Source organism: Zonotrichia albicollis, chromosome 1 (assembly GCF_047830755.1).
Source record: "Zonotrichia albicollis isolate bZonAlb1 chromosome 1, bZonAlb1.hap1, whole genome shotgun sequence".
Taxonomy (NCBI): Eukaryota; Metazoa; Chordata; class Aves; order Passeriformes; family Passerellidae; genus Zonotrichia; species Zonotrichia albicollis.
Window position 1 is genome coordinate 30241950 of NC_133819.1, and position 21588 is coordinate 30263537.

A 21588-nucleotide genomic window follows, 5' to 3' on the forward strand; every position below is an offset into this window, starting at 1 on the left:
CCAGCACATTTGCTTTTTCATCTCAGAAAGCAATTTTGAAAATTAGTTATTTGGGACATCACTATCATAACAGCAAGCTTTATAAAAAGCTCAGAATCCTATCTCTGGACACAGCCGGGGGCAGTGTGCAGTAAATAAAGAACGAGGCCAAGTTACAAATAAAGAACACACGTAGGAGGAAAGGGGAATTGAAAATTGAAAATTCTGGTCCAGATGAGCACTATTTTTTTCTTACTAAAGCTAGGTTCCTGTAGAATGTGTGCAAACTTTTACATGAAATGAAGGAGGCTGGAGTGAAGGAAACACTGTACATATACCCTTAAAGCCATTCCATAATTCCATACATAAGAAGAACTTTGAAATGCAAGGGTGTTTTCATAAAACTTGAATGTACACTATAAGATTAAAATATATGAATAAAAAGAGAGAACTTGGGGGGAAAAAAATTTAAACTTGATCCATGAACTATACAGGATAATAACGTATAAGCGTAAGTTTTAACTTGCTTTGCCAAGAATCAAGATTGTTAATTAAAGCACAAATATTCTGTTTATGTTAGCTTTACTATACACTACTACTTAAAAAAGTTTGGGGGCTTTTCTCACAAGTGCATTAGAGAGTTATCAAGATTAAAAAATTGTTTCTGCCCATTCCATTGAATTATTTAGGGTTAACACAAACAGTCCTAGAATAACTGCCCTGAAATTCCTTAGCAGAAAATAATTTTTTCTTAGTTTTCATTCTTGAGGCATCTTAAGCTTGAAAGGCCAAACTGTAAACAGTCAGGGGAAAACACCTCCATGGGTACTGCCATGCTTCCCAAACAGCCAAGCAGAACAGTCAGAGGACTGAACTTTACATTTTGTGATACATTAGTCCTCAGTCAGGCAACTTCTGCTAAACAACCAAAATGAAGAGTGCAGATATATAGACTCCATGTGTATGTATGTATAAAATTAAATATAGCAGCCCTAAGTTCATTATCTCTGCCAATATATCCATTGGTAATGTTTATACCAGACACCTATCCATCATGATCATAGGGAATACAAGTAAAGCTTTATATGAAAATGTTCTGGAAATAGAAATTATTTAAATAATTTCGTATCTTACCATCCATATGACATACTGATTAATATAATCAGGATCACTGAGCTGGTTTATTAATGGAAGAAGAATTCCTCGAGAGAGGATTTCCTAAAAAACAAAGGATTTTTATATCATCATGTTATACATTTATTCATAAAGCCAGTATAACTGAAACAATTTAAACACCACTGTGTGGAGCTTAAAACATAAAAGTGTAATCACAGAAAACATTTAATAGGCACTACCATATTTTCCTCCAACTAACACTACAAATGTAATTTGCAACTGCAAGAAATTACAAGAAAAGCCTCCTCAAGAAAAAACAACCTCAAAATAAACAACATCCACTTTCTCATGCTTTTGTCATGATGGAGCTAAAATCACCTTCAAAAACATCTCAGACAAACTGTTCTCTGCTATTAAATACTTATCAAGACTCTACTGCTTTTAAATACATTAATATTAAATTAGATCAATTTTAGAAAATAAGACCAGCAGTTGAAACATTTTTTATGACATTAAACCAAAGATTTGGAATGGCTTTTAGAGTCTATACTTACCCTGACAAAGTATCGCATGATCTTATTCTGGAAGTCTCCAGGAGGTAGCAATATATACAGTAAAACCTCACACAGATCCCTTAGGAATCCTAGAGAAGGAAAACAAAAACCCTTCAGCACAATTTTACATTATGTTCCTTCACATCTTACCTGATATCATCAAATGCCATAGATAAATCCTTAATTCTGAGTTCAAACATACAATCATGTATCTCTTACATTCCAAGCATTACAGTAACACCTTTGAGATGGAATATAAGCAGCACTGATGAAAAACATTTGCCTCAAACCCAAGAGAACAAAAGCCAAATTGCAAGATTAAAAAGAACCCCAACAACCTAACTCAAATGCATTTTCCTTACTTAACATATTGTGGTTTTTCTTCCTCTCCTTCAACACTTTACCTAAAAATATAGTGCTTTTTTGCAGGAAGACTACAAAATAGTGATAAGGAAGGCACATCTACCAAAAAGCAGTAAGAATCTGCAAAACCATCCCCTCCCTCCCAGGAAAAAATATTTTTATCTTCAAATTTTTCCAGTGAAAGGAGGAGGACTTACATAGCTACATGCTTCATTTTAGTTATCGCATTAATATGTACAAATCAGAGGAAATATATATGTATGGTAGATCGCCACACTTTGAAAGTCATATGCTAAGATTTTAATGCATTTCATATTGTGAACACAAATGTTAGTACTTTAATTTAGTTTCCCATACTAAAAGAATTACTCAGAAGATAATATTGAGAGACCTTCTTCATCTTTGGGAGAAGTGCAGACTAGATCACGACAGACTTCTTTTTCCATTTCAACTTCAACCTCAAAGAATGTATCTACAAGTTCCTCAGCTTGATCTATGCAAAAGAAAATTTAAAAAGCATGTTTTTGTCAAGACTAGAAACTTGAGAGAGAACTTGAATTATAAAATAAAGCTAACTATATTTAACACACATAAGATACCAGCCTACTTAGACTAAAATAAAAAAATACTTCAGATTACCTTTCATCTGATTGCCTTTCTCTGCTATCCTTTGCTGAGCTTTTCTGAAAACTCGAAGATGAGTGCCAAAGTCATCAACAAGTCGTGTAGTGAAATAAGGCTGCCAGTCTGTTTCCTTTGACCTATCAGTAAAGGACATCCATGGAAAGTAATTATTTTATTGTGAACACAAAGAACAATAATAAATTCCTACCTCTCATTCCTTCCTGCCAAGAACCACACTGACAGTAAACATGGAAAAGCAAAGAAATAAATCAGTCTCCTAATTGCCTATCCACTGAAAACCTAAATATTGTGAAATACCACTCTTACACCACATTAATATTTATGTTTGATTTAGTTGAAAGTCAACATTTGCATGTAGAATAGTGTTCTGATTTGTGACACTGTCAAATATCTGTGAGAAGTCCTGATATAAACAGTTCAAAATACAAAACTAAAATAATCTCCAAGTTTTTTTCAGCCATACTTTCTACCATTTTGGAAGGCATCTAATCAAAGCATTTTCTTCTGAACTTGTAGAATATGTACCAGTGAGAAAACACACACTTGAAACTAAACACAGTCTAATCAATCAACAATTGATTCCACAGCTTATATCAGGTTCTTAGCATACTCTTCTGACAACACAAATAGGTTTCGATCAGAAAACAGTCACTGTAAGATTTATATAAAACTACTTCCTTACTGGTGTGAAAAGGATAGAGACATTTTTATGATATCTGTGCCTAAACAGGCAAGCTAGCAATCTGATTGTGAATTTTAACGAACTTTGATGCCAGTAATAGCTCTTACACCACACTAAGTATTTTATTGCCTGAACTCTCAAGATGTTATAACAAGAATCTTTCTACAACACCTCCTTTTTTTGTCTTTGTTCCCTTACCTACTCTTTCTTTTCTCAAGGAGAAAGAGACAAGGAACTCTGGAAGAAAGGGAAGACTACTGCAAAATCTAGACATGTAAATAGAAAGCAGAGCTGTCCCAAAAGGCAAACAATCCAGATCCCACATCCGCACAAGACAGAACCACACAAAACCTCTGGATGGCAGCCTTACCACAGGCTCCCAAAGCTGCAGCTCTCAGGGAATACTCAATTCCCACTGAATTCATTCTCCCCAGAAGCTGACAGGCTGTATGAAACTACAGGTGATGGTACTAACCTAAACTGCTTCAGCTATATCTCACTACAGGCATTATAAATACACTACATCATTTTTTCTGCAGAAGAACTGCTGCAGGCCTGTGAAATTGATTTGCTTTCTACAGCAGAACACAACTGCACAGGAAATGTGCCTATTTTTGAAGAGCTATAGTACCGTAGGAAAGAAAATTAAACCTGCAAGAATTTGACCTACTTTGACACAAACTCAGTGCTCAACACTGTCCAATGAAATGGACAGTGCCAAACAGACAAAAACACTGAAGCTGGGTAGTCAGGTCCATTTCATGCATAAGTTTGGTTGCTGTAACAGTTTATTTAGCATAATTTTCACCATTTCAATACTGTTTTCTAGGATTTTTATTATTTTACTATATTGTATATTATAATTATTTTTGTAGTATTAAACTCAGCTCTCCATCTTTGACCCTCACTGTCAGAAAAGCACACTAACGTACAAGTCAACAGAAGAAGGTTACAACACCTTAAAATTGCAAGGAAGCTACTTATATTTAGGTGACCCACAAACTCTTTTGCAGAGAAAGCAAGTAACAATAAGCACAGTGGGATAAACAACAGAAATAAAAACTTAACAAACAAGTATATGGATATAAAGGCACAGGGCATCTGGACGAAGAAATCAGCCATACTCAAGAAGTGAATTTCCAAGACAAGCTGCTAATCAAGTAGCAGGAAATCAGGGATCAGCAGCAGAATAAGGGGTAATTAACAAACTACCCGTTTGTCCTCAATCAATCCTGTTTTAAAAAAAAAGTTTGCATATGTGACATTCTATTTCACTTCCCAGACTAATATTTTTTCTAAAATACCCATTGTTCTTACATATGGAAGAGCCATACTGCTTCTAAAAATTATCTGAGGTGATACATATGTTGAATTCAGACTTTTGGACTGAATTCAGACTTACCTGGGGAGTGGCCCTACTCTTTACATGAAGAATACAAAGAAGTAATGATTCACAAACTTAAGGCTTAAGTTGTAAAAAAGGAAAAAAAAAATAGCAGTTCAGTGATTTTAGACAATCTAAATTTTGAAATGGCCATTTTGCAAAAGATTATGACTTTAAACACTGCCATCTCCATTATTTCCCTAGGGGATCAACAAAAGATCATATTTCTTATATTAAAATCTTAAATTTTTTTATGTTCTTTCTGTAAAATGCAGTGAACTATTGTAGTAGATAAACCTAACCACTTACCTACTGCCATACAACCCACAGTATATTGATGTAAGTAAAAACAAATCTTACCTGGCAGAAAACTGAACAAGTGCATACTGAAGAGCCTGCCTAATTTCCAGAAGAAAGGATTCATCATCACTTAGTGTGTAATACCAATACTGCACATAGTCTCTCAGGGAAAACTGGATTACCTGAAAATTAAAAAAACAAGAACTAATGAAAAAGGACAAAAGAAATATATAACAGTTTTTTGTGCCTGATAACGTGATAGCGGTTTTTCTAAAGGGTTACCAGAGCAAACAATACTCCTTTTCCATTATGAAACTGGGAGTGAAACCCTAAAATTCACACACAGAAACTTCTTTTCAGACTGGTTTGCAAACATTGTTTTTATCACCACTACATTGTGAAAATAAAATATACCAAAAACATATTCAAATATTGCCCAATATCCTGGCCCATCTCCCATGGGTTTTTCATTTATCACTCTCATATATGATAAAATTTTGAAATTCTATTTGTCAGTCAACTACTTCTGTATTACATAGTCAACACTTTCAAAGTAATAAAGTAAAAAATAATAAATAGTCCTGGTTAGAATTACCTGTTGTAAAGGCTCATCAATTATATTTGCACCTGTCAGTCTTCTGTCAATCTTAATAGGTCTGGCTTCACGTTTCATTTCTTCTATGCACTTGAAAGAGATTGGGAAATGTAACTTTGTAGGGTTTAGCTCTAATTAAAAAACAGCTCTACTACTTATGATATATATGTATACACCCAGTAATGACTTTATATATTTTCTACATTATTATAATTTATAGAGAAGATATAATCATAGAATCAAACAATTAGTTGGGTTGGAAGGTCTAGTTCAACCCCCTCTGCAATGATCAGGGACATCTTGAGCGACATCAGGTTGCTCAGAGCCCTGTTCAACCTGACCTGGAATGTTTCCAGGGACAGGGCCACCACCTCTCTTGGCAGCAATATTTTCTGTATTTTTCTCTATATAGTACATAATGACAACAAACTCTTGAAAACCTACTTCTTGCTAAATTTAGCAAGTGTTCGCTAAATTACTAAATCAGAAGGAAATAAAACTCAAAGGGTCAGGAAAGGAGGGAAAGGGGAGACACAACAACAGCACAAGGTAGTTTTTGTCCAAGGCTCCAGTTCCCCTCCTGCTTGTGAACTTGACTGTACAATCTCAGACAGATAATTTTCAGTTGGGTTTTTCGTTTCTTTACCCACCTCAGTTTATTCTATATGCCAGAAGAGAAATTACTTTACTTGTACCATTGCTACTCAACAGATGAGCCTTTGGAAAGTAATTGATGAAGAGGGAAAGAAATTACTTTATAGAAGGATTTGCATCTCAAAGCAGTTAAGTCCAAGAATGACCTCATCAGAGCTGACTTTTGGCAAGTGACATACTGAAGAAGAACTCCCTTTATCAGGGCTTCTCTCAAGTGGACTAATGCAGTGTCTTTCTACAAAATTTCAATGCAATCAGCAATAAACTCCTCTATTTTCACAGAAATAACAAGCCAACAACTTACACTATAGTTCACATAAACCAGTAATTTCTTTGATCTAGAGAGAAAGTTATGACTATATTGGAAAAAAAAAAAGAACTGCCAAAACCATAAATGAAGGAATTATAAACCATATATCCAAGGTTTTTTATTCTATGTGAATAAAACTCGCCCTAAGTATCTCTCATTCCAATCAGTTAACAGTGAATGGCAGTGAAATACCGGAGGCCAGAAAAAAAATCATCCTCCTATAAAAGCAACTCTGTATCACAATACAGATATACTTTGTTGCAAAGTTCTGTATATTTTTTAACTTTCAAGGCAAGCAAACCTCCAATGCTACTTTAATACAAATAAGAATGGGTCACATTCAAATAATTAGCATATTCCACCAATGAATTTGCACTAATCCACTAATGAATTTGAAACGTATTTTTGTGTTCATTGTGTCAAAACCACCAAAATTATACAGAGCCAAATAATTAAACATCTTTACTATGCACAGCATAGTACAAATTACCAGACAAAACTGTTAATAAATAATCTTGAAGGACTGCATGCATAAACCACATTTGGAAAACAGAGAGGAAAACACAGCAGTAAAAACAGCAGCAGGCACAAGAAAGAGAGGGACACAGAGAATATGCAAGATTACTTGGTAAAAAATTTGAATGTTCGCATGCTCACAGGATCCAGGTTTTGACCTGGATTTCAGGAATTCATCTTGTCCAACCTTCTGTTCAAAGCAGAGCCAACTACAAGATTAGACCATTTTTCATATTCTTTATCTCCAGTGAAAGCTTTAAGTGTCTGCAGTATAATTTAATTTGCTTTTGATATGTCTGAAAATATCTAAACTTCAGAGTATGTGCTTTTATTCCATTGTAGGTACAACAGCTGACTCTAGTCTCACTTGGAAAGCACTTTTGGTTTTACTTCTGCCTTGCAGATGCTGACACCGAAGACAGACTTAAAGGAAGGACCCAACTCACGTGACAACTGTCCCATTTGACTGTCACTTCACTCACAATTAGTCTGATGCACTCTACCAGTGTTAAATCATTGGTTAGGAAAAATGGGTATCACTTATTATTCTATTTGACACCTCTCCTTGCTTCATTTTAAACAGGGAGGAATCACCTGGGTGGAATGCAAGAGACAGACTCCACAAAATGAGATGCAGCACAAACAAATCCAGGCTCCACAAGCATCTAACTGCACTGAGTTATTTCAGACTTTTGTTTCACTGCACTAATGGGTATTTTTGAAGTCCTCTTTGACACTGTTAGCTAACTGTCAAATATGAAATATGCCTCATTTAGACTGCCCTACTATTTCCTCATTTGCAGGGTTTCATGAGAGAACAAGACACAGGGCATTTACACATCTGCCTCAAATCTGTGACATAGGATATGATCCACTGACTCAAAGAGACCCCAAGACTATGTAGGGATCCAACATACAACTACTGCTTGTGAGTTGTTATCACTATTTTCTTACTGTCCTTTGGCAACATTGTACCAAGGCTACTCTTGGTCTTTTGGGTAAAGCTTAGAGACATCAACTACCATAACCAAACATTTCATACTTCTGTTGAAGCTGGGGTGAAACTGTAATTTCAACTGAAAGTAGCATTCAAGTTAACAGTTCAGAAGGTTATAAATTTAACTTTCACTCAACATTGTTTTAATACAAGCCTACAGACAACTGTATATCATGCAGAGCCAGTTCATTATTGCATCATCCTGTACATTCATGACACAGAAGTTATATGTGACTTGCAAAATGAAAAGCAAGTCTAAGCCTAATTTTTAAGCCTCTGTTTGTATGCAAACAAGCAAAACAAACAAATCATAGAAAGGTATACAATCTTCCATCAAATGTACCTTAAGTATTCTCCTTAAGGTGAGGTATTCACTATATATTCGCTAGTAAGTATAATCTGCAGCAGTGAAGGAAACCTATCAGCACCAGATCTGGTATTGCAATGTATGGTACATTCTACACATTACATCCATTCTCAACTTTGATGCTCTGTATTATTACTAATTTCTGTAAAATCAAGCATTTGAACATTTATCCTAGCCTAAAGAAAATCTCTAAGTACCAAAAATGCTCCAAAACTACCAACAAAACTCTGATGAAAAGAGCATCTTATAAAGAACCAATATCACCAGATAACTCCTCAGACTATCACAAAACAATTTCATGTTCAGGTGAATTCAGCTTGTAGTTGGTACATGGAAGAAATATAATCTATACACACCAGCCACTAGAAAGAATATTCATTCTTCAAGACCACTTAGGTCCCAAATGACTTTAAACATAAAAAAAAATTGAAGTTAAAATATTATTTTACATACAAGTCAGCAGCAATTTAATACAGAAATAGCAAATAGGAATCACAAAACAACATGTTGGGTTTTGGCTGGGACTCATCTCTACTAGCACTGCTACTGCAAAGCTCACCTACCCTTGTTAATGCTACTTTAGTGCAGTGGCAAAAGAGAAAACACGATTGTAGAAGACAAACACATTTTATTTGGTGAACCTATTCAAATAGCATTTCATAAGTCAGCTAAAAACAAATACCTTTGTACTACAAAACTTAAATCCAGAGATTAGCTGAGACAGATCAGTTGAGGAAAGTGCTGTGTCAATAGTCCCTACTCAAATCAGATGTCAAACTACTGAATTTGCAAAGAGTACACAAAAAACTCCACAAGATTTTATTCTTTGATAAAGCAACCAGTACATACATACTGAACCCAAAATACAACATTAACATAAAAAAAAGATTCAGCATATAGAGGAAATTTAAAAAACAGAAAAACTTCTCTAAATCTGCTCCCAAAACACAGGACATTAAGTAACAACCTATGTAACAGAAGCACTAAAGTCTATATAGCACCAAGAATCTTAGCCATCCAAAATGAGGTTTCATTAACAGAACATAAACATTAACTGACTGCTGACTTTTCTTTTTTCAGCCTTAACCTTTGTACTTTTCATCTGGAGCAGTGACCTTACTTTAAAGTTTAGAGTATACTTTCAGATTTATTTTAAAATATTAAAAGACTTAAGCAAAAAGGCCACTCACCAAACTTTCCATAACTTATTAAAAACTTGTATTTCATAAAGGAAAAATATGTCATTTAATGTACACATTGCAGCTGACTCAAAAGATAAAAGCAGTCTCCTTTACCTTGAGAAATGGGCATAATTCTTACATTAAAACTGATTATTTCTAACCAAGTTATAAAATCTCATCTGTAAGTTAAGACCAGAAAACCTTCCTTACCTTAGGGATTCCAACCGATGTACAAGGGAGAAATGAATGTTCACACTGCTCAAGGTATTTTTCTGAATTGCTTTTTCCAAATAAAAGAGTAACCACAAAACCCCTAAAATAGAAAAACAAAGACCAGGTACAACAATAGCCACGTTTTCTCACCTCTAGAAAATATTTAACAGAAAGTTATAAAATGACAAAACATGATAATCCTCACTGTTTACTCTTGTGCTTTTTCACACTGTAACATGCTGCTCAAAATAACTGACACAACCCTAAGTATGAAATTTCCCAGTCTTGTACTGTCTGTCTTGATATATTTACCACAGAGGAGATCTAAGTAGCATTGTCTATGCTACAGTGTGCCTGCTGGGATGGCACACTGCCTGTGCTCACAAATATCAGCACTTGGGAAAAGGGGTACATAGAGAAGTTGCTTTGGCTGCTTTTATATGAAGAGTCTCCAACACTATGGAGAAATAAACTCTGTAGGTTGCTCCACTGTAGTGTAAGCCACAAAATCACAGTCCAGGAATAAACTGATGCAGCAAGCATAACTAACCACTGCACATGTTTAGACATTGTGCTTACCCTTCTAGAACAGCAAGAATTTATGTACAGCTTATGACACTAGGGCACAAGAACACATGAACATCAAGCTGGCTTTACTAAGAAATAGACGAAAACGTAGTGTCTGTCCCAATTCTAGCATAAGCACCTTTGAAATATGAAGCAAAGAAAAAAAGGAAATAGATTTATCTTGGGATGGCTAAACACACACAGTTTTTTACACAAATTTCAAAGCATTCTATTTAAAGGCCAGCTGACCAGCATTTGTGACCACAGGAACTTACAAAGCTATTCCAGGCCAGAAATGTGCTGAAGTTAAAGTTCTTTTAATATAGATTGCTGTTGATATATGATACTATCACTTAGAAGATTACAGAAAAAATCCTATCCAAGCTAAAATATGCCATTTAGAGGTTTTCATTCCCAAAATTAAAAAAAAAAAACTCTTTTTAAGCCCCCCAGAAGCCCAGTAATTCAGAAGCTGTGTCGTTAATTCCATGAAAGAGGGAAAGAAAAAAAAGCTACTCAAATTATTATCAGTAACTTGACAATGTATAAAAGGAGTTCACTGGATACTCTAATTCCATTACAGCCATCCTTGCCTGCCATATGACAGTAAGAAATAAAAGCAGGTTCAATTGCCCTCCTGCTCCCTGCAACTTTAAATTCATAACACCTATCAGAGTTCACAGACAAGAACTTGCTTAGAAAAATCACAGTATTAGGTTCACTATGTTTTGGTTTGTTTTTAATTATTTAAGTTTGGATATTCTTTTGATTATCTGTGCCTATTAGAAACTTCAGTAGTATTTTAAAGAAAACAGTATACTCAAGTTTGGCATAAAATCAGCTTTAACTTCAAACATCTATCAGCCACTTACTTCTCTTCTTTTATTCAAAAAGAATGACGCCTTGGAAATAACTACCTATAGATTATATCTCCATTTTCTCTCAAATATTTTAATACTTTTAAAGTTAATGACTCATTCAAAAATACTAATACCACCAATATGGTTTATAAAAGGCTACTCTTCTTAGATGCCTTGAAGTATTATCAGTTTTATGCTTGAAATGCTAGGAGCTGCTTCTTCTTTGGCAGAAACTAACACACTTTATTCTCTAATGTATAATCTTGTGAGCATTAGAGAAGGATACATAGTCTAAACATTCAGGACATCTGTTAGCTAACCTGAATCTTCTAGTGTAAATGCTTATTTAATTCATCAAGAGGATTTTCAATACATGAATGAGAAGTCTTCTGTAAATGAATAGACCAGAAAAAGGAAAAGATTGAATTTTGCTTCATTTAATTATTTTTTTCAAAGATTACTGGATGGCCAGCTTTTTCAAGGGTAGATTAACAACAGAACAAAGGAAAAAGATTAAAAAAATGAAGACCACATCTTATCACTTTCCCCTCAAGTCTGAAAAGTAAGTCTCAGCTGAATGCTTTGTGAAAGTCAAAAAGCAGCTACAGAACCATTCCTGATTTGGTCAGCAGTTACAATCATTAATGGAGCCAGACAGTCACATATACATGGATGTAACTGAGTATCAATAATGATGGGATTTGATCACAGAGCAAATATTTTTAAATGGCAAAGCAATTGATTTCAAGAAATGTCAACTGAAATTTCCAAGAAATTTCAATTTTTATATTTGGCAAAACCACAATTCACATCATTTTTATTTCACCTCCTTAGGGCTGAAAGAGGGAAGGAAAAAGATAGTAAACACTCTTAGTAGGAAAGGCAGATGGTAACAGACAGGCTCAGCACTCAATTAAAGGGGTCTACACCAGTACTTGAATGAGAAGAAAAAAGAATACCACTCTGTAATACTCTACACAGGTTAAGTAAAGAATATCTATCTTTAGCCTCCTGCTTTTGAGCTCAGTTCCCTAAGTGAATGATCACTGAATGGAAAAAGGCTAACATTTTATAAATCAGTCTTGAAACAAAACAAAATGAAATACAGAGAAATTGTGATTCTGAACTTTTATTCATATATACAAATGGTTTCAGTATTCTTCCATCTACACCAAAAACAATAGTACATTTACTACAAGTCATCTGTGCAATCACAGAGTTGAGTGCATATCAAAAAGAAATAACCAGCATATTATAGGAGTTAAACAGTATAAACAGATTGATTACATTGACACAGATACAGCATCACCATTGTCTTCCTGCACAGCTCACTGATATATTATTTAAGTGCTTAGGCCAATACTAAGACTGTGACCAGCTGTGATTCAGCATTTTCTTCTGTTGAACCTGCAAAATGGGACAAAAGCTGGACTTCTGGCTACTGGGAGTCAAAAAGCTTTGACACGTGCCACTTCTTTTTTGAACAAAATATAAAGACCTAGAAGACTGTGTGAAATTCAAGTTTCAATAAAAAAATTCAATCACAAAAAATCCATATCCAAAATAGCTATTTTACTCCAGAGAAGTGTACAGTAAATATTATGTATTTATAATAATATATAAATACATAATTTATATATTATTATATAAATAATAATGTATAAATTATGTATTTATATATTAAACCTATAACTTTAGTATGTTAGTCATACTAAAGTTAGTTGCAGGGTGAATGCTTACCACCCCTGACACAAAGAACAAACCACTATAATCATAAATAAAAACTAAAGTTTTGTTTTCTAAATGTATATATATGATGACATATAATTGCTATTTATAAGTGCAAAAATTATGAAGTAACAATTTCTGTTTGTTTCTAACAGAAGAATGACCAAGCATTTTGTGAAACTTCAGGGGAATTAATTAAACAAAATAAACCTAAAAACATACAAACAAACAAAAAAAAAAGCAGGCAAGAATAATTTAGATATAAACCCATTTGGCCTAGTTAGCACTCACAGTTCTGTGTGCTGAATGTTAAAGTAAGTGTGTCACTCTGAAAAAGATTAACAGTGTAAAAAAGGGCCAGATCACAGCCAAGATGTATATGAAGTAATGAAGTGATGACATTCTACTGCAAGGGCTTAGACTTCACATCTACATATGTAAGTAAACACTCTGCTCCAACAGATACACCACCACTAGATGAATTTATCCTTAACAAGATCAATGTTTACTGACTAGCTACAAAAATGAATCAAAGCAGCCCAATAACCACAGCAAAGATATATGAGAGCTGACTTGGGAATGAATGGGCTCAGGCACCACATGCAGTTTAATGGTGCCAAACTGAGGCTGACTTCAGACATGCTCTGAGACCCTGCTTTGACTGTTACCTTTGAAAAACCAAACAACTGAAACTGTGCAAGAATGAAGGATAATGTCTTAAGAAATTATTATACTCCATGTCATTTTCCATACTGCAAGTACTAAAGAAGTAGAAAGACAAAACAGCAAGCAGATGCACTCTTGCCCTTTGGATAAACTGACTTTTGCCCTGGACAAACAGGTAACAAAATATGCAAACCATACCTGTATCAAGACTTAACAAGATAAAAGTATTTACTTCAAGTTAGTTTTACCTTAACTAAATCCTTTTTCTAACAGACTGACTATTCTGATTTCTCAGAGATGAAATACCAAGCCTAATACAGTTGAAAACCAAGTGTAGCAGTTCTAATTCTAGCTACTACACTCTATTACATTTTTATGAGATATACAGGACTATACATACATTCTGTATAGTATCAAATAAGAAGGTAAAAAGAATATCTCACTAAGCCATTCTAACTTGCCATTAAAAATGTTTTAATGGTTACAAGGCAAACATCATTATATACAATGTAATAATGGTGCTAAACTTCACATTTGCTCCCTTCCTGCCTATATAGGTAACATGTGAAAAGTCGACAGCTGATGAACTGATCTACTTGTTCCAAGTGTAACATTATTTCCACACACAGAGGACAACATCCATTCCCATTAATCAAGCGTCTTAGATAGGAAAATGAGATTGTGATAGAAAAGGAAACGTAAATACATAGAAGTACCTGGGAAAAGAACTGACACTAATAAAAAGTATGAACTGAATTTACCACTGTTTTTATGTGAGCATTTGTCCTCTAACATCCACTAAAAATGGCTAAATTGGGATTTCAATTACAAAAATTTCGCCCATAAAGAGGTGCTCAAATAGGGAAACATTAATTACATAAAGCCACTTCAGATGTTCAGAGCAAGCTTTTTGCTAACACACCCATTAAAATTTTACTTTCACAGCAAATTAAACAAAACACTAAGTAATATACTTACCCACCCACAAAGCAGAGGATATAAAATGCAAAGTAAAATATAGCGAAGGGTCCAAAAGTTACTAGAAAAAGCACAAGGCCAAGACTTCCCCATCCCCATATGGAAAGACTGGTCTGTAAACAAGAACATACAGAAAAGCAATAATTAATATTATATTCATACAATTTTAAGTCTCCAGAGCAATACTTGTACTTTCTATAATGTTTGATACATGTTAACCAGACACAAGCTCTGCTTGATGAAATAAAAAATTACCCTTGTTTTTAAGAGTATATTGCTATCAAATATGTCCCCCATTATATTGTGGGCCACTAATCCAGTTTAGCCAACATTAGAGTACTTTTCTTTCAAATACTGTTCCTCATCTCTTATTTCAGATAAAACTATCGTCCTTTAAGGTGCCACATTTTTCTTTTCTATTCTCCTTTAGTGCATTTTTTTTCTTGAGATCTCTTCCTCATCACTTCTTCCCCTATCCCTACCGTGAGAAAAGTTCTCCACCATCTCCTAGGAAAAAGCAGACTTTGTGACAGAACAGGAAGAGACAATACAGCTTTGTTTTATACATCTAAACATGTTATTTTCTACAACCAAGCAATACTGTTTCCTCCCTAGATCAAACAAGGTGCAAGACTAAAAAGGCATCCCTTTCTCCAGTCAAGCCACAGGCGGGTCATTGAGTGCACCAAATAACTGGCACAAGTATACTTTTCCACATAAATCAAAGGGAGGGAAGCCTCAGCAACTGATACCTGGGCAGTGGAAGGGAGGCAAGGGTTGTTTGAAAAGCCCATGAAGAAGTTAAAGTCAGAGCACATGTGGGACTGGTGGGATTTTGGGGGTTGATGTCTGGCATAAATGCAGCAGGCAAAACTCCACTTGCACTGGCAGCCACCAGGAGTACAAAAAAGCAGCGAGATTCCAGTTACAGGTTCCAGTGTGAGTGCATTTACATGTACCCATGTATACACATACATACTCAATCTATCTATCTGTATAGACAGATGTGTGCCTGTGCATACCTGTACACACGTGCATGGTCATCTAAAAAATCACAGCAGTGAAAAACTGACTGATCTGAGTGACAACAGTTTTTAGACCATCACAATGCTGCAATGCAGTCAACAAAGCTTATATAAATTTAATCCAATCTAGTCTCTAGTTCAATATGGAAAGCATGCTTCAGCCAAGACCCAAGAGTGTGAAACACAACGATGACAAGTATTTACAGGCCACCCAAACTGTTCCAGCTCTAAGGTTCTCAATATTTTTTTCTTGGTTGCTGCTGTTGTCTAATTTACACCTTTCCTAACAGTGATCAAATGACACCCTGATGGGAACTCAGAAAACTGTGTCAACAAGTAACACTAAGAAAGTATTTAAATAAACTCGTCTTGCAGTTTGACATTTAGAAAACAAACAGAGTTTGAACACCAGATTTGCAGAGAGCCCTTTTTTAGCTATTAATATGAAGGAGCTACAACTCATTTCTCTCAAGGAACTATTTAGATTTCATCTTTTAATTTTAGGCATAGGATTAAAAAAAATCAACTTTTTTTGAAAAAGTTTTTAAAATCCTATAGAGAATGAAAAAGAATATAAATTAAGGCTCCTATATAAAGCAGCTTTGATTATTTTTTGAGAGCAAGATCGAAAAGCAAAAGCACAGCTCTGAGGAGACTTTCACAGATCTAAACTGTAATAATCAGAATTATTTAATTCTTCCTAGTTGAAAGTTTAATGGAACCTTAAGATGAAATTCTATTTTCCTCCTAGTTGAACTTTCTTAGCAGGAGATATGAGTTGAACTGGCTTTGTTCTGAGTGTTTGAGGCTGGGAAAAATTAAACATACAAGTATGTAGATGAGTGTAATTAAATTGCAGCAATTAAAAAAATGCATTGCAAGTTATTAAATTCTCTTTAAGCTGAGGAATTGCTTCAATAGATAATACAAACCACAAGATTCACACTACTAAAATCACAACCGAATAGAAGATTTTGCTGCTTTGTTGATTCATATTAAGTAAATGCAGTAGATAATTGTGGCCTTCCAGTTCATGAAGAGAGCCCATAAGAAAGAGAGAAACTATTCACAAGGCATGTCGTGACAGAACAAGGGGGAATGGCTTCAAACAGAGACTAAGTTTAGGTTAGCTATAAGGTGATGGTGGGCACAGCTGAGTGCACTCTGGGCTGAGGCTGCCCAGAGAAGCTGTGGATGCCCAACCCTGACAGTGCTCAAGGCCAGACTGCTTGGGGCTTTGAGCAACCTGGTCTAGCAGAAAGTATTCCTGCTACATGGAGGGGGTGTTGGAACTACATGATCTTTAAGGTCCTTCCCAACCCAAATCATTTTATGACACACCTTTTTCTAGTTGAAAAAAAGAAACAACCATGGCAAATGCAAGAATTTGCATTGATGAGATCCCATTGCACATCTACATTCGATACAAAAAGAAGATTCAGCATATTCATATCCTCAGAAATACATTTTAAAACTTCTGCAGAGCATTACAAGCACGATAAAGAAGATATGCACACAGAAGATAGCACTTAATGATGGTCTTTTTATGTCAAAAACCCATTATGCTTAATCACATCATTCAAAAAAGTTTAAGCTCTAAATATGGGATAAGCACTCTAAATGACTTAATTAAACAAGATGGATGTATAGTCAGGGTTGGATGAATGCATAATTAACAAAGAAAGCTCTATAACTCTAATAAATAAAACAGTGACCTTTTGTCCTATGCTCCAGTTTTGCAATTTAGCATATGGGTACAGAGATTCAAATCTCATTTGGTATTTTAATAGGATTTCTTAAAAATCGTACAACTTGGTACACTGCAGGAAGCACAACAGATACTGGCCCAATTCTTGTATATTCTAATGAGTGCTTTATAGTCTTAAGGATTTTGAGACATTCAAAGGGATTAAATCATCAGGATGGTACCCCTTCTGCTGACTGTAAACAAAACTTTCCCTGACTCCACACTTCTTGAAGAGACTTCAGCAGTAAGACTCCTAGGGAAAAAAAAATGAAAACTTAAAAGTTCTTTATACTTAAAACCCAACTGTTTTTGAATAAAATGGTATATCGATATGACTATACAGCTGGTCAGTATGAAAATAGTTCAGGTATTCAAATTCAAATCTCACTTACAGCTTATTTCCAAATTCTATTAATAATGTTAATTTTTAGAAGATTTACAGACTTAGTGAAGCTCTGTTAGTCATACTAAAGTTAGTTGCAGGGTGAATGCTTACCACCCCTGACACAAAGAACAAACTAGTCTTCTGAAGAAATGGTGTGATTGCTGGTGCTTCAGTCACAGCTATCCAGACCCTTTAGAAGAAGCCGATCTGCCCTATATTGGCAGGGCAAACTTCCAAGCTGACCTGGCACAGTGCTGTTCACTGACTTTCAAGGAATTAGGGACAGTTACCTAAAGCCTGAAGAGACACACAGGCCTTAGTGCTGTAGTAGGCATGGTGGGTGTATACTGTGTGCATACACATGGGTAAAGGATGTTTATCCCATGTCAGCAGCTGCTCCACTTCATCAGTTTTAGCCACTTTTGCTTACCACCACTACAGATACTCTATGTTTGTCTCACCATCATCACTTCCTAGCTTTCAAGTTTAAGAATTTGCAAAGACTTCCGCACAATATTACTAAGGCCATATATATATATATATATATATATATATATATATATATATATATATATATATATATATAAAATGGGTTAATGCAGCATTGTGGTCACACACAGTAACTTTCTTTCCACAGTTGGAGTTGTTTCAGCAAAATAAACCGCAGTTGAAGTACAGGGGTGTCTGTAAGCTCCAACAGTACACTGCAGAGGCTCATCAGGTGTCAGAAAACATAAAAAGGTGAAAATTCATATGTGCTTGATTCAGCTTTTACTGCTAAAAAACCAGCCACCTCAATGACATTTGCTTGTTGGTTTTTTTTTTAACTAGGTTTTGTTCATTTTTCGCATTGAATGTTTTTTCCACAGTATACAGCCAAGTACTAAAAGTAGTACATAAAGAATTTGCTTTCTTATGCATCTTTTCTTTTTCTTTCTTTAGTTTCTGCTTCCTAATCAAGGCAATATTTTGATAGTTAAAGCTGCACGCCATTATGGCCAGTAGTGCTGAGCTAAGACTGATTATATCACTTAACATGACTATTCAAACAGAAGTTTCTAGAAATTATTTATTCCAGAAACAAACAAAACTATGTCTTACTAAAAAGTGCCTTCAACAGGTTTCTTATTTGCTTAATCCATCTGACAATCTTTCAGACCTTTGCCCCTCACCAATTTTTAAGCGAGATCTTCGGTCTTGACACATCTTCCTCTAGAAATGATTCACCAAGGTAATGTAAATTTGTTGTTTGGATTTGAGCTAGCGCTGTCAACTTTAGCTTGCAAGTGGCAGTGCTACCTTAGGCTTAGGGCAAAACAAGTGTTACTCCACAAATTCAGATGACAGGTTCTTCCTAGCCCCCTGTGCCACTGAACAGAGGACAAGCATTTCCACTCATGCAGCTCTGGGTGCCACCACCCTCCTACTCCAGTGAGAAGCTCCTGTTGCAGGCACTTGTCTCTCTTCACAATTCCCACACACACTGGGTGGGAATTGTGGCTTCAGGTTTGGAGACACAGTTCGAATGCCATACAAGAAGGCAGGGCTCTGGAATCATCTGCTTGTCAATCTTGTTAAAGCTGAAGCAGAAGACAATTTAAATCTTAAATTAGCACCAAAAGACTGATTCCACCTTGGAAGATTATAATTTGTTATTGTTTTCACATTTAATGGTCACAACAGAACAATGTGAGCTTTGAAAGAACAGCAACATTTAAAAACAAAAACATGTTTCTTTGCTCACAATTCTTTCACTCTTGTTGGTCAAATTACATTTTTCCATTAATATTTTAAAAGTTACAGTAACTGACCTGTTTCTAACAGACACTGATAAACTATCTTTTGCCGTTTGGGTAGTTTAAATTATCTGGGGTTTGTTGTTTTTTTTTTCATGCCTCTTCTGGGCTCACATTAAAAAAATTGTCATGGATTGCATTTACAGTAGATGTCAAGTTTAATTTTGTTAATTCCACACATCTGCCTTTTAATTTGACTTCCATTTTGAGTGCAAATGGAACATGTTCACATATAAACCTTTCTATAATTAAGGTGAGTGTCACTTTTGTCAAGTGATTAAAGATTATTTTAGGTTTCAAATTACTGTCTCTTTCACTAGCATGACAAGTAAAATTGGAAAGGTGTACCAACCAGAGTGTCAATTTCAGTGCAATGAAATTGTTACATTACACCACTCAGAGAAATATTTAACAAATTTGAAATAAACCATTAACAACTTTGTAGTTACATTCTCCTATCTGCCAAAGTTAAAGAAATCATCTAAAATATATGTCAACACACGGTTTTGACTTCTGCATATAATGATTTCCTAACAGCACTAAAGGTCTTTTTTTAACCTTTTTCTTCTTATCCTTTTGCCCTTTTCCTTCCTTAGCCCAAAAAGGCAAAGGAAAAAAACACCCTAAACTCTACTATGGAAAAATAGTTGTGGTGAATCTACACAATAATTTACTGCAGTACTCCCAAAGAAACTCTTGGGATTAAAAAAAAAAAAAATTTAAAGGATTTTACATAGTCTATTTTGCTTTTATTGTTCTAAATTTAGACTGTTTTGGGTTTTTTCCCAAAGAAAGCTTAAAATATGCTTTAAAAATAAAGCATATAAATATACACTAAAATCTTTTAAATAAATAAAGAAGGAAATGTCAACTAATGTTAAGAGTTAAGAAGTTTGGCCAATGCAGTTTTTTCTAGGTAAGTGTAGCATTCCCGCTGGTCCCTCATGGTTACAGAGGCTGGAAACTCTGCTGCAAGCAAGAGTCCATCTGTCCCCTCTCTACCTCACCTCCCCTTATCCCCTTAACACACACTTTGGATGTCAAATGGCTTAATTACTTAACAGTTGCATTAATTCAAACACAACCATGTCTAACTGTTCTGAGTTTGGGTTTTCCCCGCTGTTCCTCACACTGCATGAAACAGCAAAGCTTTTGGGATCATCCTCCCCTACTCTCCCCTAGGCTATTCAAGGCAGCCAACAGATTAGGCTCTAATGGATAGGTGACAATTTTTCATTTGTACTCACTATTACTGCAGTTTTGCAGTTTTATTGCTGAAGCTCATTTTCAGGAGTGCAAACATTTAAATGAAAATACATGCTAACACTTTTGCTAAGTATGCAACATTACAGTGTGTAACTAGCAAGATTAAAAGTTATTGTGCACATTACTTCAATTTTACTATTTATCCAGAGAACAACAAATTCCCTTACTAAAACTTTACCGTTTGCAATAATCAGAATATTACTATGCAACTTGTAATATAATTAAAAATAAAAACATTATGTTCCATATTTTGATACAACTGGGGTTTTTGCAAGAAAAAGACCAATTTTCTGTTTAACACTTAGGGTTCTATAAGAAATGACAAATATTTTCAGTGTCATATTTTCTTCTCAAGTGAACAGTCAAGAGTCAAGATTATTTTTTCCTCCTCTCTTACGCCTGGCTTTGCCACCATTGCTCATCATTACATGAAATTTGGAAGCAAAATGTTAAATTTGAACTGACCTTCATTTTACTACCCTTTATTTCCAGTGCTAACAGTTACTTTATTAAATAGCAGAAGTATCAGCAAGGGACAGAAAGTTTTGTTCATGTAACCTTTTTTTGAGCGGCCCAAGTACTTAACTTTCTGTGAAAAATACAGAGGCTACCTTCACAGATACACACTCTTTCTGATAACATGTTTGCATCAAAACCCAGTCTGAGTCATGTTCTAGTTAAAGGATATGGAATTTTGGTCACATTTAAAAGAAG

General features: G+C 35.0%; 1 protein-coding gene across 3 annotated transcripts in view; it reads right to left on the reverse strand.

The window, feature by feature from the left end:
- SNX13 (sorting nexin 13) overlaps positions 1 to 21588 on the reverse strand; it is a 64784-nt gene that overhangs the window by 29123 nt on the left and 14073 nt on the right. For all 3 annotated transcript variants that reach the window (XM_074536931.1, XM_074536925.1, XM_074536920.1), the window contains exons 2-9: positions 14656 to 14768; positions 9854 to 9956; positions 5619 to 5708; positions 5084 to 5205; positions 2652 to 2773; positions 2404 to 2505; positions 1650 to 1738; positions 1114 to 1197 (exon numbers count right to left, since the gene is read on the reverse strand). In XM_074536931.1, coding sequence (XP_074393032.1) covers positions 1114 to 1197; positions 1650 to 1738; positions 2404 to 2505; positions 2652 to 2773; positions 5084 to 5205; positions 5619 to 5708; positions 9854 to 9956; positions 14656 to 14768 — 825 coding nt within the window. The remainder of the gene's footprint in view (positions 1 to 1113; positions 1198 to 1649; positions 1739 to 2403; positions 2506 to 2651; positions 2774 to 5083; positions 5206 to 5618; positions 5709 to 9853; positions 9957 to 14655; positions 14769 to 21588) is intronic.